The sequence below is a fragment of the Chlorocebus sabaeus genome, chromosome 4 (assembly GCF_047675955.1).
Source record: "Chlorocebus sabaeus isolate Y175 chromosome 4, mChlSab1.0.hap1, whole genome shotgun sequence".
NCBI classification, from domain to species: Eukaryota; Metazoa; Chordata; class Mammalia; order Primates; family Cercopithecidae; genus Chlorocebus; species Chlorocebus sabaeus.
The window spans coordinates 1,451,180-1,467,983 of NC_132907.1; the positions used below are offsets into that span (position 1 = coordinate 1,451,180).

Consider the following 16,804-nt stretch of genomic DNA (forward strand, 5'->3'; position numbering starts at 1 on the left):
TTACTACTCAATATGAAGCCACCATGCTGGCTTGGACGGGATTAATTTCATTCGTGTTATGGAGAGTTCTATATTACAAATGTAGTCTCCTATAATATGAACAGTGAGCAGTCAGAAATACACAAAGGGTTAAATAGGGTAAAGACTCTGGCCAAGAAAGGAAAGGAAAGTTCTACCACAGAGTGTCTTCTCTAATTAAAATGCCTGGGAAATATACGGAAGCAGAAACCAGCACAAAGCACATACCCATCTAGAAATAATCTTTCAGTTAAAAAACAACGCTCAAAACCAGCACTCATTTCTCTAAGATATAAGTATTTTACAATTTCTTGTTATGTTGCGTTAAATGTACTGACGAGTCTATATGCAAATGGGTTTAAACACTAATTTGATTTCTCTTCTGACTAGCTCTGGAGAGCCATGACATCTGGGTGTTGGTGTCACTTACACAGGTGGTAAAGAACTTTCATAACAAAACTACATGCTCCGTACCAACTGGGCACCAGCTTCCAAACCCAACTCCACTTCAGGCCAAACAACCTTAAGGAACTACCTATAGTCTAGTTAAACGTTAAATAGTATTTTCAAAATACCTTTTTTTGCTTTGCAACTTATATTTTTCAATTTCCTAGATTAAAAGTTACTGAGTTTGAACTTTAAATGCCATAATTTATATAGGTGAGAATATGCTCATGAAAAACAAAAGGCTATTATTGCATTTTAAAAGTCTTAAATGTGAATGAATTTCGAGAAATCTACCACAGTATCTATTTTTTACAATGCTAATCCTTCTCAAATGGGATTTGCCGGTGGTTGATTAACTCAAGTGATTAAAATACAAAACACATAAAATCGATTTCAGCAATCTTCACTGATACACCCTCATTAAAACCTGCTCAATTAAAATGTTTCCTGGAATATATCTATAGGGAATTTTTAATGTTTCACTTTGGTTTTTTTTTTTTTTTTTTTTTTGAGATGGAGTTTCACTCATCATCCAGGCTGGAGTGCAGTGGTATGACCTCAGCTCACTACAACATCCACCTCCCGGATTCAAGCGATTTTCCTGCCTCAGCTTCCTGAGTAGCTGGGATTACAGGTGTGTGCCACCACACCCGGCTAATTTTGTATTTTTAGTAGAAACGGGGTTTCACTGTATTGGCCAGGCTGGTGTTGAACTCCTGACCTCAAGTTATCCACCTGCCTCAGACTCGCAAAATGCTGTTATTACAGGCCTGAGCCACCATGCCTGGCCTAATGTCTCACTTTGGCAGTGTTGGTATACACACAACGGCTAACGGTATGGGGCCCCAACAATATGCTATAAAACCATTTAGTCAAAATTTTGAAAAGTTGGAAAAACTGTGTGTATTCTAAAGTCACTGGAAATTAAAAGAAAAACACATTCCAGTACTGACTTACAGATTAAAATGATGCTGACAATAGACAGTAATCTGTTTTTCCATCTCTAGGTTTGTGAGTTTCTGATATAATTATTTCTCTATACATGTGATATGAAAGGAAGAAACCATCATTCTGTCCTCTATCCCAGCCCATTCTCCCTCTATGTAACAAGCCTTTGACTTATATCCTTCCTTTGAACTTACTGTGTAACCTTAGAGGACAACATTCATGCTACTCTTTATCAAATAATCTTGTAGTCCTTGAGAAGAATTCAAAGAATTTAAGCCACTGACGTCCTAATCTTGGTAAATAACACTAAAAAAAATTCTTAAGCCAACTTCAGTAGCCAATTCTCTACAAAGCATCTTTCTCTGAGAGCATCTTTATACATGTGTATTAAAGTTAGGCTGGTTAGTCACTCTTACCAACCTCCTGGTCTTACAGAATGATCAAGAAAGTATTTGTTCATCTATGATAGAGCAAGAACTGTGACTGTTTTAAAGCTAAGACAACACAACACATTTCTCCCTTGCCAGCCGAGGTGGCAGTGGGGGCCCTGGGTGGTTCAGACCTCCCCAAAGGCAGGAATTTTCACTATGTTCTCTTCCCTCTGGTGAGCCCCCTTCTCTTCCCTTTATATCAGTGCCTCTTTTCTGCTCAAACAGAGAAAGCTGTTTGAGCAAGAAAACATAGGATATTTCCTGCCAAGAAACAGACATAATTTTGAGGGCTTAGCACAAAATGAAATCATGGGACCCTTCTTCAAGCATCATTAAGAATTTCCGCTATAGCAGAGCCTTGAACCAAGTGCGGGGTCCTTCCAAGTGTGGGCCCTGTGCTGCTACACAAGTTACATGCTAAGAAAGCCAGCCCTGCCTAGGTTCCCTGCCTACTCAGATTGCCAAAAGGAGTCAAAGTGGCTCAATTGAGTTGTCCAGGTGAAAAGCAGAAGTTTTTCTATGATGATTCAAACACTGTCACCAAGTGGGAACCAAGTGGCATTTCACTTTCCAAGGGGCAGGTAAATTACTATTCCTAAAATCTCATGTTGGACTGATTGGTTTTCCCCCAGATTTCTCATCATACAAATAGTTATGCTGGGTCTTTAAATGCCCCTTATTTTAATAGAGCAATTAATCAGACACGATAAAATTTCTGTATTAATCCTATATAATTTTTTTTAATTTAAGCACTTCTTAACTGAGAGGGGTCTAAATATCACTAAAGCAACAGGACATCTTTAAGGGAAAACATAGCTGCAAAACAGCCTTGCATTCTAGAATGAAAGCCTTAGTTTTAGCCTATGGTATATTTTGTTCCCTTTCTAAGAACACAATGGTAGTTTTTTTCCAAAGAGAACTGATAAACATATTAAGCTATATGGTAATTTTTCTAACACCCACACTGGTTTCAGTCAGAAGAATTTTACTGGAACCTGGAAGTATCCCGTTCTTCATAATAATAAAAAAGAAATGCAGTATATAAAAGCTCCAGGTTACATTACTAAGCAACGACATTTCCGGGAGTGAATATACTTCCTGTATTCCGCAAGCTGCTTCAAGTACATATTCGACGGCCATCTGTGCTTTTCAACAAAACTGCGTTCTTCCACTGAAGTGTTAAGAAAAAGAATGTTAATTGAATGTTTTATTGTGGATCAATTAAGATGTCAGCTATTGATTTCCTCTTTAATAGATGAGATTCAAGCTCTGTGATACACCTCCTACCATTCTCGCAAGCTTTCCCAAACAATTTACTACCATTTTGGTTAAATTAGTATCAGGATTTAAGTTATGATGTGACTTACAATTATATACATTTTGTCCACTACTTTGAGTAGTATTTGATTATTTTCCTTTTCTTTTTCTTTTTTGAGATGGAGTCTCCCTCTGTCACCCAGGCTGGAGTGCAATGCCATAATCTCAGCTCACTGCAACCTCTGCCTCCATGTTTCAAGCAATTATCCCACCTCAGCCTCCCGAGTAGCTGGGACTACAGGTGTGTGTCACCACGCCCAGCTAATTTTTTGTATTTTTAGTAGAGATGGTGTTTCACCTTGTTGGCCAGGATGGTAGATCTCCTGACCTCATGATCTGCCCGCCTCAGCCTCCCAAAGTGCTGGGATTACAGGCGTGAGCCACCATATGCCTGGCTTCCTTTTCTTTTTCAATAAAATGTTTGTTTTTCCTGGATATGACAGATTTTTTTTTTCACTTTATAATACTTAGTTTTCTTTGTAGCTGACTTAGTCTTCCAAAATCCTTCAACTCTTCTCAGTTGTGCTTCCCACCCAGCCAGTCATCAGATAAGCTGTTCTCTCCTGTTGCTGCTGCCCTGCCTGCTTTCTGGACCTGCTTCTTGCCTTGGGATTGGATCCCTCCATTCTTGAACTCCAGGTCCTTCGCTTTGTTCATTCTCTAGTTTTGGTGAAGCACAACTGTCAGAGGCATTTGAACCAGAGCAACTGCATCTTGAATAGGGGCTGGGGACAATGAGGCTGAAACCTGCCGGGCTGCATTCCCAGACAGTTAGGCATTCTAGGTTACAGAATGAGATAAGAGATCGACACAAGATACAGATCATAAAGACCTTGCTGGAGATCAGGCGCGATGGCTCATGTCTGTAATCCCACCACTTTGGGAGGCCGAGGTGGGCGGATTATTTGAGGTCAGGAGTTCGAGACCAGCCTGGCCAACACGGTAAAACCCCGTCTCTACCAAAAAAAAAAAATTAGCTGGGTGTGGTGGCGCACGCCTATAATCCCAGCTGCTGAGGAGGATGAGGCAGGAGAATCGCTTGATTCTCCATCTACTGTTTAACCTCATCTATTATAATTCAGATTAATAAGGTCTTGATTCAGGCTGCAGGATCATACAAACTAGCTGCTCAGCTCTAAGTTTCAACAGGAAGCAAAGGTGACATGAGGCTACTCCCTCAGTAAATATCAAAAACCAGAGAAAAGTTATTACAGATGAGCTCTGGCAGCCAGCAAAACAAAACAAAACAAACAACCCCATAACACAGAACACATAATATTGAGCTAAATTAAACTGTGAGAATAATGAATCCATAAATGCCAAGGGTAACATATTCCTGTGCACTGCTGCTTGTGTTCATGAGTCCAGTATATAAAAACCTAATATTTAATGACGTTTTAACTGGGTTCTGATGTATCTGTGCCTGTACTGACATGACATCTTTTCCAGTCTCACTTTTTGATTTCTAAACACGTCTAAAAATGAAATACTCTCAGTCAACAGAAAACAAGTTGTAGAATTCCAATAATAATTTGAGAACTTTTGAAACTGAAGATGGGCAGTTCTATAAGGAAGCTGTAGAGTGACTGTGACAAGAACCTTTCCCAACTTCAAGTCACCGTGTGCAGCAGGCCAAGTGTAAAGCACTGGAGAGAAGTGACTGTGACCCTCTGGAGAGGGCATACTCCTTTAGGTGGGCCCCCAGTGCCAAGCCACATGTTGCCACTAGGAAGATGGGCCTGGGGTAGCCAGATCTTCCAATTTTTCAAAAGAAGTCACAAATATGGTATTTTAAAATACCAGCACTATATATTTTTAACTGTGGGGTCCAAATAAAACACATTGGCAGGCTACACCTAAACCATAGACAGTCAGTGAGTAACTACTGATTTAGACAATTAAATTCTCCCTTATCCAAAAGGTGCTTTTTTCCTCTGCCCAAGAGGATGACACCTCATAGCAGGTCCCTGGACAGGAAGAGGCACTGCAGAATGAGAGTCCTCATGATTCCCTTTTAATTCCCATCAAAGGAACAGAAGGCAACATCGACACAGCCTGTCCTCCTTAGCCTGCCACCTCACATCGCACTGGAAGCGCTGCTTTGCACCATGCCAGATGTCCTAACATACTTTATAGGCAATTGAGGAATACCATATAATGAAAATTCATAACTAAAAGGATTTATAGAGCATCTTTCTCCCAAGGTTGTAATAGTACTCCATATATACCACATATCTACACAAGATAGTAAGTAGAAAATAATCTTATTCTTCTTTTACAAATAAGAGTGACCTAAGGTAGCATGATGAAAGTGGATCCAGGACCAAAGTGCAATTCATTTAACTTTTAGCTAGCTTCTTAAATAACTATAGAAGCAGCTACTTAAAGAATAACTGGACGGGGCGCGGTGGCTCATGCCTGTAATCCCAGCACTTTGGGAGGCCGAGGTGGGCAGATCACAAGCTCAGGAGATCAAGACCATCCTGGCTAACACAGTGAAACCCCATCTCTACGAAAAATACAAAAAAAAATTAGCTGAGCGTGGTGGCGGGCGCCTGTAATCCCAGCTACTTGGGAGGCTAAGGTAGGAGAATGGCGTGAGCCGGGGAGGCGGAGCTTGCAGTGAGCTGAGATGGCACCAGTGCATTCCAGCCTGGACAACAGAGCAAGACTCCGTCTCAAAAAAAAAAAAAAGAATAACTGTAGAAGAATGTTCCTACTGACAGCAAGCATACACAAGTCTTATCTTTTTATGAACCGACTTTGTTTTTTCCTTGCACAAAGTACCTAGCTAATTAATACCTGTTGTTTTGTTTTGATGTGATTATGCTTCTCTACTGTACTAACAGTTGACTTACGTAAGGAGGCTCCCAATAGACATATAATGTTTGCTGACTGGCTGAATACATCTCCTAAAAACTGATTGTGTGTTCCTGGGTTTCCTTTAATTGTACAACAAGTAGCTGAATAAAAACAAGAGACTTTTACTTTTTTTTCTTTTAGAGACAGGGGTCTTGTTATGTTGCTCAGGCTGGACTCAAACTCCTGAGTTCAAGTGATCCTTCAGCCTCAGCCTCCCAAGTCGGCTGAGATTACACCGAGGTAGAATTACCATCTTGACTACATGATTTTTATATCTTTTACCAGCAAAGTCTTTTTTAGGATGTATAATTTTAGGTAGAACTCAAGATATGAAACAGATAAAGTGGAAGTACTCTGACTGAAGAAGGAAGGGAAGAGTCCAAGAGCTTACATTTTAGCGCTCTCTTTCCCTTTCCCTTACTCCCTCTCTCTCTTCTTCTCCTCACCCACTCCCTACCTTCTGCCCCCCACCCTAGAAGTCACTTCAGTTATCTCCACGGAGATTTGTTTGTCCAAAGTGTGAAACTCCTTGAAAAGGTAATCTTTCACTTCCTTTTCTTTTTAGCTCAAATTTTCCTTGAGTCTATGCTAGAAAATAACATGAGCAAACCATTGCATCTAAACTGTCTATTCTGTCAACTATAATATTTTCATTTTTTTCTTTTTATGCAGTACTCAGTAGAGTTCACACTTTGGTTTTAATCTTTATAATTTACCTTAGAAAGCATATTACATGTACTCTCAGTAAGTTTCACAACATTCTTTTATATATGAAAAACCGTTATTGCAAATATAATGGACTCCCATATAGATATACTCAGTAAATACAGATATCCAGTACAATAAAGCTATATATCATACAGTTAACAAGAGTTAAATTTTAAAATCTGTACTGTCTAAACTTTGCTACTAACTTAGGTAGTTACAACTAAGATATCATTTTTCACAAGTAAATGCCACCTGAGGACACATTTTGTCACCTTATCTATTTCAGGGAAAGAAAATGTGTTTAAAAATGGATGGGAGCTATAAAATAATCATTAGAAAACTTCTTGTGTAACACAGGTTAAGCCACTTATGTAACACAGGTGACTAGAAATTGTTTCCATAATTACCACACTGCATAATTTACAAGAAATTTATTACATTGACTATTCTTATTTTGCTAAAAGCACTACTTCTACAACTTATGTCTCAAATCTAAGAACAAAGAACATAAAGTTTTCTTTTCAAAATAGAAATTGGCAATCTACCTGAAAGATCCTGAAATTCAGGCTTCTGACTGAAGATGAGGTAGTTAGTAGCAATGAAATGAAGTAGCCAGGTTGAAAGGCAATCAGAGTGGTGAAACTGCAAGAAAAATGAAAAGTGAAACAACATTGCACATAATGGCCACCAGTATGATGATTAGATCAAGAGAACGGCCTGGGAGCAATCACGGAGAGCCCATATTCATGTTTCATGTGCCTTTACCTGATGCAGCTTTCAGTCTACTGTGACAGCAGACAGGATGAGGGAGCACTATTAACAGGTAATGTTAAAAGTACATTCTTGGAAGAAGCCAAACCAACAGCGAATAACAATCTATGGCTGCCGGAGTGGCCAAACATCTTTAAGCAATGCATGGCTGCATCTGTTTGAGGTTCTTGAAGATTTAATTTAAGCTTTTAATCTAAAGCCACGGACGTCACTAACTGCACCTGTATCTGTGTAGCAGATGATGGTGAGCAATGTTGAAACAAGTTCACCTGAGGAGCAAGTCAAAACATTTTGAGGAGGAAACACCATTGGTCGAAGGCATGGGTTTCAATGTGTAAATGTTTCTAAGAGAAAGCTGTGTCTAAATATTTGCTTTTAATGAGATCTACAGTAAACTGAGCAGGATTTCCAGCTCCATTCTCCTCATTCAGAGTTCCAACAGCTGCTAATGGAGGGAAAACTCCAAGCAAGCAGGCCACTGACATCATCACCTTGGTGTCCATGCACTGACACTCACTGATCCACCCAACCACCCACACAGATGACTTGCTGGCAGCAACTTTGGTACATGAGTATAGAACTCTTTTTTTATTATTATTGTGGCACAGTATGTATAACACAAGACTTACCATTTTAACAATCCGTAAGGGTACAGTTAAGTGCCATCAATAAGTACATACACATGGTGGGGCGACCCAACACCACTATCCGTTTCCAGACCTCTTCTATCACCCCAAAATGAAACTCTGTCCCATTAAACAGTTTCCTCCCTATCCCTACCAGGTCCTAGCACCCACTGCTTTACTTTCTGTCTCTGTGAATTTCACTATTCTAGGTACCTCATGTAAGGGAAATTGTAAAATATTTGTCCTTTTATGAATGGCTCATTTGGGGTAATATTTTCCAAGTTTCATCCATGTTGTAGCAGATATCAAAATTTCATTCCTGCTTAAGGCTGAACAATATCCCATTGTACATATATACCACATTTTGTTTATCTCTTCACCTGTCAATGGACGTTCGGGTTGTTTCCATCTTTTGGCTAAGTATAGCTCTTCTAAGGAGATGCAAAAATATGAAGGAAGCAACAAGTAATGCTAAATTGAAGAGTGATTAGTAATCTCAAACCTTAATGAAAAAAACTCAAGGATTTGCTTTTTTTTTTTTTTAAAGCTGTATAGTGTGAGAGTATTTAAACACATATATTCACAGGTCCCTGTTATTTTCATTACATAAAATCAGAATTTTTGAACTGGAAATAACTTTATAGTTTATCTAATCCCACATAACATTTTAACAGTTTTTTCTCCCCTTATCTTTTAGCAGATGAATGTGTGCAATCTCAAGGGAACAGAGTAAGACCCTTCAGCTTTTTAAAGAAGCCACCACTACTATTAGATGATTAACCCAGAGCAGATAACAAACCAGGAAGTTAGGACATTGCCTTAAGGGCTGTGATTGAGAAGGAAAAGGGAGGTCACAGAAATAAACAGCTGGCCACAAAAGCATGCTTAAAAATGAAGAATTATATTTTTGACCAAGATTTAAGATACTTTCAAGATATTTCAATTGTGGACTCTTTTGCAAACAGTCCACACTCAATTTTTGAATTTGTTTTTAATCCCTAATATTAAATACAGGTGATCGTAAGACTTGATTATGAGAGGAATGAAGTCCAAAATGGTTAAGGAGATAGCAGGAGAAGACCTAGAGGCTTTAAATACCTTCCCTTCTATAAACAGAAGTGTTGATGAATGAATTCGTCTCAGCTTGGAGGCAGGCATTCAGCTGTCACAGATCTGGAATCTGCCCCGTCATGTGGCTCCATTTTAGCAATGTGGATGGAAGATAAAAGTTGTCATGCTTTTGTAACTCTTTTGCAAAGAGCCCACAATGACAGTATCTTAAATCTTACTATATTATCCAAAATATCTTAAATACAGTAGGATGGATGACACAACTGAATAAGCTTTCTGCTTCCAGGAATGAAAGAATTGAGGAATGAGGAATTGGTAGCACATGTAGAGGTTTGGGAAGTAGATTTCAACACAGCAGTCCTAGCTAATGTACAGACCTGGCCCAGATTCATAATCTAGGGCCTCTGTAACAGGAATGGAATATGTCTCACTGTAAAAACTAGGTTTTAGAAGGATATGTGTTGATGTAAGAAAATGGGTTCAAACTGAACTAAGCAACAGAATTGTTAAAAAGGCATTAAAAAGCCATAAGCCAAATGCAATGGAACGTAACAGCTACAAGAAGAATGTGGAGAAAATACCCATAAACTCAAAAGGAAGTACCCAGAAACTCCTGAAATACAACTTGTAGCTTCAGGTAGCCAAATATTAATACATAGATTATAAATAAGAAGATGCATTAAAATTGTTAATACGAGACTAAATACAACTTCATAGGAATCACCAAAGTTTAAACAGATAGGGTTTAAACAGGAGTAGAGATAAGGAATCTGCATCTCAACTCTTGTATTTTAAGAGTCCTCCTTGATGGAAACCTGAAGGTAAATCATGGTAGAGATCTGAGAGAGGTTAGGGGAAAATGGACAGAGAAGTGAGAGAATACCCACACTGCTCATCTATCTAAGAAAGTATGAATGATATTTCCTGACACACAGTACAAAACTGGCAGAGTGATCAGAAATTTTGATTATTTGGAGAGCTACTGGGAGTCTAATTCTGCTAAAAGACAATTTCACTCCTAAAAGTCAGAGAAATGGCAAGAGAAAAGTTAACCAAATTCTGACCAACAGGGTGAACTGGCTGGTGAAGTGAAACCTCAAACCAGGAACTTCAAAGAAAACTTGGGAAGAAAACTTCTGTTATCTGGAATTCACAACTGCCAAATTAGGAACCACCAGGAAAAGAATAAAGGAAAACTGGTAAATTTAGGCATAATCTTAGAAAATAAAAAGTCTTCAGAAACCAAATTCAAAATGAGCTGGTATCTTAGATTGTTTTAAATTCAAGGGGAAAAGATAAAGACAATCACAGAGTCAGAAACCACAAAATCAGGGAAAACCAGTCAAGAATTTCTGACAGTGCAATCAAAAATGATTCTGATGAGGAACCAAATGTAGGGGGGCAGAGAGGAGAGGCACCTCAAGAAATCAATGGGACCACATGGGAAGTTCTCTTATACATAAACGATTTAAGAGGATACTAAAAGATAAGGAAAAATAACCTTGTGTCCAATTTTTTAAAAAGTATGAACAACTTGTTAGAATAGTATGAAAATGATACATCAAAAATGAACTGAGATTGTGGAACTACTAGAAAGAATTTAAAAACCTGTAAACTAAATTTGGAGGGGAGCTATTTATTTATCATGAGATGAATGTAAATATATTACAAAGAGAGATCCGTGTTACTCAATTTTTAAATTTGTTGTTATCCCTAATATTAAATACAGGTGATCGTAAGACTTGATTATGAGAGGAATGAAGTCCAAAATAGTTAAGGAGATAGCAGGAGAAGACCTAAATGCTTTAAATACATTCCCTTCTATAAACAGAAGTGTTGATGAATGAATTCGTCTCAGCTTGGAGGCAAGCATTCAGCTGTGACAGATCTGCAATTTGCCCCATCATGCGGCTCCATTTTAGCAATGTGGATGGAGACAAAAGTTGTCATGCTTTTGTAACCCTGGATGTCAAAGTTGATAGGTATAGATATGTTGGATGCCAGATAGTATTTCAAGAATGACTGACACTCTGTAGTGACGGAACAAATATATTCCTGTGAAAAAAACCTAGAGGGCTCAGCTTACCACAAGTTGAGTACACAAGAGTATGCCATAACCACCACAAGTCCTGAAACTGTCTGGGGCAGTGGATGGAATGGCAGAATGGCCAACGGTAGGATGGCCCATCTGAATAAGCTTTTCTGCTTCCAGGAATGAAAGAAAGTGGGAAGGGAGGATTTGGCAGGTTTTTGACCGTGAGCACATCTAGGGGTTTGGGAAGTAGATTTCAACACAGTAGTCCTAGTTTATTTACAGACCTGGCTCCAATTCATAATTTAGGGTCTCTGTAACTGCAGTGACTTAAAATTAACTTAATTATGTAACCCCCCAACCCCCATTCTCTAAAATCAGTAATGATACAATTATTGAAAACAAAAGACTCTGAGCTTACAAGAGGCCGAGAAGAAGCATGTATATATACAGCAGTGACTGCTAATAGTGAGACATGAAAACAAAAGGCATTCTGCAAGGATAAATGAGGCACACCAGTATCTCCTACATACAACTGAAACTTCAAAACATGTTCATTATATGATGAAAAAATGAAGAAGTAAATGAGTTTAACTTAACCATCGCTATCAGTATATATGGGCCAATTCTGTCATTTTCCTTTTAGGAACCTGAAGATGTGATTGTTTGGGGAAATTCAATGTAAATTCTATTTCCTACAATGCCTATGTGACACAGTATAGCACCACATTCAAATGACTTTGCTACGGGCCACTATTTAGTTAAAAAAATTCCATGTCTGGACATTTTGCCTCCTTATAAAGGGACTGTGCACAAACCCTAATGCTTCAAAATTATCTAGCCAGACAAACTGTTGTGAAGGCACTTTAGCCTCATTCGCCAAACTTCCAAACTAAGACTAGTATTAATGTATGCTTAAAAAGGAGAAATTTTAAAATAGTATAATTTAAAAACTATTTTATAAAAAATTAGGCTGTCAGATACCCAGAGTCAATTACCTTGGCCTTTTTGAGCAGGTCAACTATATCAAGGTTCATGGATGCCAGTTCCCTGCTTGGCATGCTCTGCAGCTGGGTAATGATGAACAGCTCACAGATGTGCTGCAGTCTGGACACTTGGTACATCTCGGCACAGATCAGGAGACACATGGCCTGGAATATGCCAGCTGATGAGAAAAGGGACATGAGATAAAGTGGATGATAAAACCGTTTCTTTAATGACCTAAACACACACACACACACACACACACCCCCCCAAAAAAACAACAATTAAAAAAACATGCTGGCCGTATCATCCGCCATAGAATAGAATACTTAGGAAAAGCCTCAAGGGAGCCAGCATTCTGCACGTTTACTCCATTTTATCTTTTTTTCTTTTTTTTTTTTGTAGAGACAGGTCTCACTATGTTGCCCAGGTTGGTCTTGAACTCCTGAGCTCAAATGATCCTCCCACCTTGGCCTCCCAAAGTGCTGGGATTACATATGTGAGCCACCACACCCAGCCTATTATTCCATTTTAAAAAGAAGGCCGGGCTCAGTGGTTCACACCTGTAATCCCAGCACTTTGGGAGGCCGAGGTGGGCAGATCATGAGGTCGAGATCAAGACCATTCTGGCCAACATGGTGAAACCCTGTCTCTACTAAAAATACAAAAAAATTAGCCAGGTGTGGTGGCGGGTTCCTGTAGTCCCAGCTACTAGGGAGGCTGAGGCAGGAGAATCACTAGAACCTGGGAGGCGAAGGTCGCAGTGAGCCGACATTGTGCCACTGCACTGCAGCCTGGGTGACAGAGCGATACTCCATCTCAAGAAAATAAAAATAAAAATAAAATAAAATAATAAAAAGAATCCATGTTTAAGCCTTCATACGCAGAACGGAACCTATTCTTCTTTTTTTTTTTTTTAATTCTTCAGAAAAGGTGACTCTATAATTGCCCTTAAAAATTAATTCCAGGACTAGATCTTTGCCATTTTTTTTCTTGACTTTAGTCTTCAGGGTGGTTGGTTGGTCTGTTGTTTTGCTTTTATTGTGATAAAATAAACATAACATGAAATTTACCATTTTAGCCTTTTTTTTTTTTTTTGAGACGGAGTCTTGCTCTGTTGCCCAGGCTGGAGTGCAGTGGCGCGATCTTGGCTCACTGCAAGCTCCGCCTCCCGGGTTCACACCATTCTCCTGCCTCAGCCTCCCGGGTAGCCGGGACTACAGGCGCCCGCCACCAAGCCCAGATAATTTTTTTGTATTCTTAGTAAAGACAGGGTTTCACCGTGTTAGCCAGGATGGTCTTGATCTCCTGACCTTGTGATCCACCCGCCTCGGCCTCCCAAAGTGCTGGGATTACAGGCTTGAGCCACCACACCCGGCCCATTTTAACCATTTTTAAGTATATGATTCATTGGCACGAAGCATATTCACACTGCTATGCAGTCATCACCACCAGAACATGTTTCTTCTTCCCACACTGAAACTCTGCACCCATTAAACACTAACTCCCTGTTTTCCCCTTTCCCCAGCCCCTGGCAACCACTCAATTCAATACTTCCCTAGAAATCTGGTTTTTCATGTAATTCTCGTTCTTATCCCACCTTACATTCTTACATTTCTCACATTCTTTTGTAGCTATGGAACCAAGAACACTGTGTATGGTGAATATTTAACATAATAACATTACCTGTCTTCTGTGATCTTCCCAATGCATAGATTCCAGTATCTGGCTTAACTTTTCGATTATTCATTGTGACTCATTTTTCCCTAACACATTTTTGCCAATTTAAAAAAAAATCCTATCATTATTACTGCTTTCCTCTGTAATTTTTTCTAATTAGCAAAAGGTAAAACTTAATATTAGCAATTTCAATTACTTGAGTGAGAGGATGACTGAAAATCAGATTTTCCTATTATTTCAAATCTGGTCAATTTTAAAATTTTATATACAAATTTGCCAACAATGAAATAATAAACAATAAGTTTTATTTCCAAAAAGAACCAATGCTTTCACTTTTATTAGGCAAAAATAATAAGTCAGTCTCTTTTTGAGACAGAGTCTCACTGTGTCACCCAGGCTGGAGTGTGGTGGCACCATCTTGGCTCACTGCAACCACTGCCTCACAGGTTCAGGCGATTCTCCTGCCTCTGCCTCCCGCGTAGCTGGGATTACAGGCGCACGTCGTGACACCCAGCTAATTTTTGTATTTTTAGTAGAGACAGGGTTTCACCATGTTGGTCAGGCTGTTCTTGAACTCCTGACTTCAGGTGATCTGCTCGTCTCAGCCTTCCAAAGTGCTAGGATTACAGGCATGAGCCACCGCACCTGGCGATAAGTCAGTCTTTAACACTGACAGAAACAACTGTAACTGGCTCCAAAATACTCTACAGCAAGCTGCAAGACCAGAATTAATTTAATCAAAACAAATAAATTCGCTTCTTTTTGAACTTCTAAAATCTTTCACTAGAGGGCTCATGACTTGTTTAAAACTTATTTCAATACCTAATGTAAGAAACCTTTCCATTCTAAAATTAAAGCAGTGAATCTGAAGAGGGGTCTGGCCTGAAATGTGTGTGTGCTTTTTATTTTTATTAGGGTGCTTGACCAGATTTTCTAATCAAGGTCTCAGGCTCCAGAACTGAGCTCCACGGGGCCGAATCTACTTGTGCTTGTGATGGGAGCCATCTGGTGGCCAAAGGCTGAAGACTACTCACAGAGGGCTTCCCTGCCAGCATCCCAAGCAAGGCTCCAGGCCTGTAGAAAAAATTTTGCTATTTCTTCAAGTGCCTCCAGCTAGAAGAACCCTGCTGGATCTGTTCCAACCTAGAGCTGCCACAGATGTTTGGTTCCTGGTCAAAGACAGTCCTTGGTCAGTGAATTTGGAAATGAATCCTATAGTCCACTGGGCATTCTAAACATCTCAAGAAAAGTTTTCAGAGAAGTCAGTTTGAGGAGTTTCTGACTTTAGCAGAAGTCAGAAGGAGGCCTTTACAAATCCCACATCCTCTGGGCCAGAAAGAAGACCAAAAAAGTCTCAGAATATTGAAAGTCCTTAGAAGTGACCCAATCAGAAGTCACAGCCATCAAAGCAGTTGCACAACCCTCCTCTTCTTGTGGATGAGACAGTGCTTCAAGTAACAATCTGCCCCAATCTCTAGAATTAGAGTAGCCATGGGTACCACAAGACACCTTCATTTCCGGGTGCCTACAGTGATCCCCATGCTGTAGGTGCTGGCTGGGACATGTGAACTTGGGCCGGCATTGGAGATCCATGAAAGGCACCCAATCACTGCACCTCCACTTGAACTGAATGAAAATTCGTTGTTGTTCCAGCACCACCTCTAACTGCTTAGTACATTCCATGATGTCAACTTATAAATCTTAAATGAAAATAGATTTCATAGAACGCAATTTAACAAAATGGGTGGCAAGGAAAGAAACAATTATAAGATACTACCAACATTTGTATTGCTAACCTGGGCAGCAGGAGTCTGTGTACAGGTATTCTAAAAATGACAAGAAAGTCTCTTTGGAAACACCATAAACGGGAATCAGGACACTCTTAGCTTCCATGTAATTACCATTAAACATGGCTGCCATCACTTCACAACGGGCCACCAGGATGGCCCTGTGGGCTGGCACTGTCGTACCTGAAAGGTTCAAAAGGGAAACAAGAAACAAGTGAAATAAACCTGCAGGGTTATTCCAGCAATTTTCCTTCTAATTAGACTACTACATTAGGGACAGCTAGGCTGATATGCAGAATCTAAATTTGGGAGTGATAACTACCATTAATCCAGAAACTTCTTAATTTTAAAGGGAGCAATAAAGAAAGTTCAGATGTTGACCTTGAAACCAACAATTCGCAAGTCAGACAACTATTTGTCACTTGGTTTGTATTTCCAGAAATAGAAACACTGAAACGAAATATTTTGCTTCACATTTTTATAATGAAACATCAATCCTTTCCAATTGGCTTGAAATATTAATAATACTACCCGTGCCCATGTGCTTCCCAAGAAAACAACCCCACTACCCTTCTGGGCCTGACTCACAGAACCATCTTGGCCACGCTTCCCCTTATCTGAAACGAGAAACTGTAAGAAGTAAACCATAAGCAGTCCATACACCACAGTAGGAATAGCAAGAGGATCTCTCGTGGAGCCAAGGACAGCATTTCAGACTTAACAAAAATCTGGAAGAGGATGACCTTAATCCCTGCAGTCTCCCCAGCCAGCACACTACTTCCCCAGGCAACCATTCTCTCACATGACCAATGCCTGCTGCTGGGAGAGCCAGCGCTACATTGAATTATGAGGGCCCTCTCAGCCCATACTGCTCACTGAACACACTGAACTGAACTGACTCTCTAGGAAAAGCTTGCTAGGCTTTGTAGCTACTGCTGCACCACACAAAGGCAGCGCTGGATAGGGCCACAGGTGGCCAGGGCTCTCCACTTGTACCACCTTAGGAAACCACGAATACACACTGCCAGTCTTCAGTTCAGCCTGGATCACTTCAACAGATTATCACTGAGCATCAGCATGTGCCAATCATTGCATTTGGAATTGAAGATACAAAGAGGAGGA

The 16,804-nt window shown here is 39.8% G+C and overlaps 1 protein-coding gene across 1 annotated transcript in view; it reads right to left on the reverse strand.

The window, feature by feature from the left end:
• Window positions 1–948: 948 nt before the first annotated feature.
• RHOBTB3 (Rho related BTB domain containing 3) overlaps window positions 949–16,804 on the reverse strand; it is a 63,586-nt gene continuing 47,730 nt past the window's right edge. The window contains exons 9-12 of the mRNA XM_007978923.3: window positions 15,692–15,865; window positions 12,230–12,396; window positions 7,277–7,373; window positions 949–3,015 (exon numbers count right to left, since the gene is read on the reverse strand). Coding sequence (XP_007977114.1) covers window positions 2,900–3,015; window positions 7,277–7,373; window positions 12,230–12,396; window positions 15,692–15,865 — 554 coding nt within the window. The 3' untranslated portion in view covers window positions 949–2,899. The remainder of the gene's footprint in view (window positions 3,016–7,276; window positions 7,374–12,229; window positions 12,397–15,691; window positions 15,866–16,804) is intronic.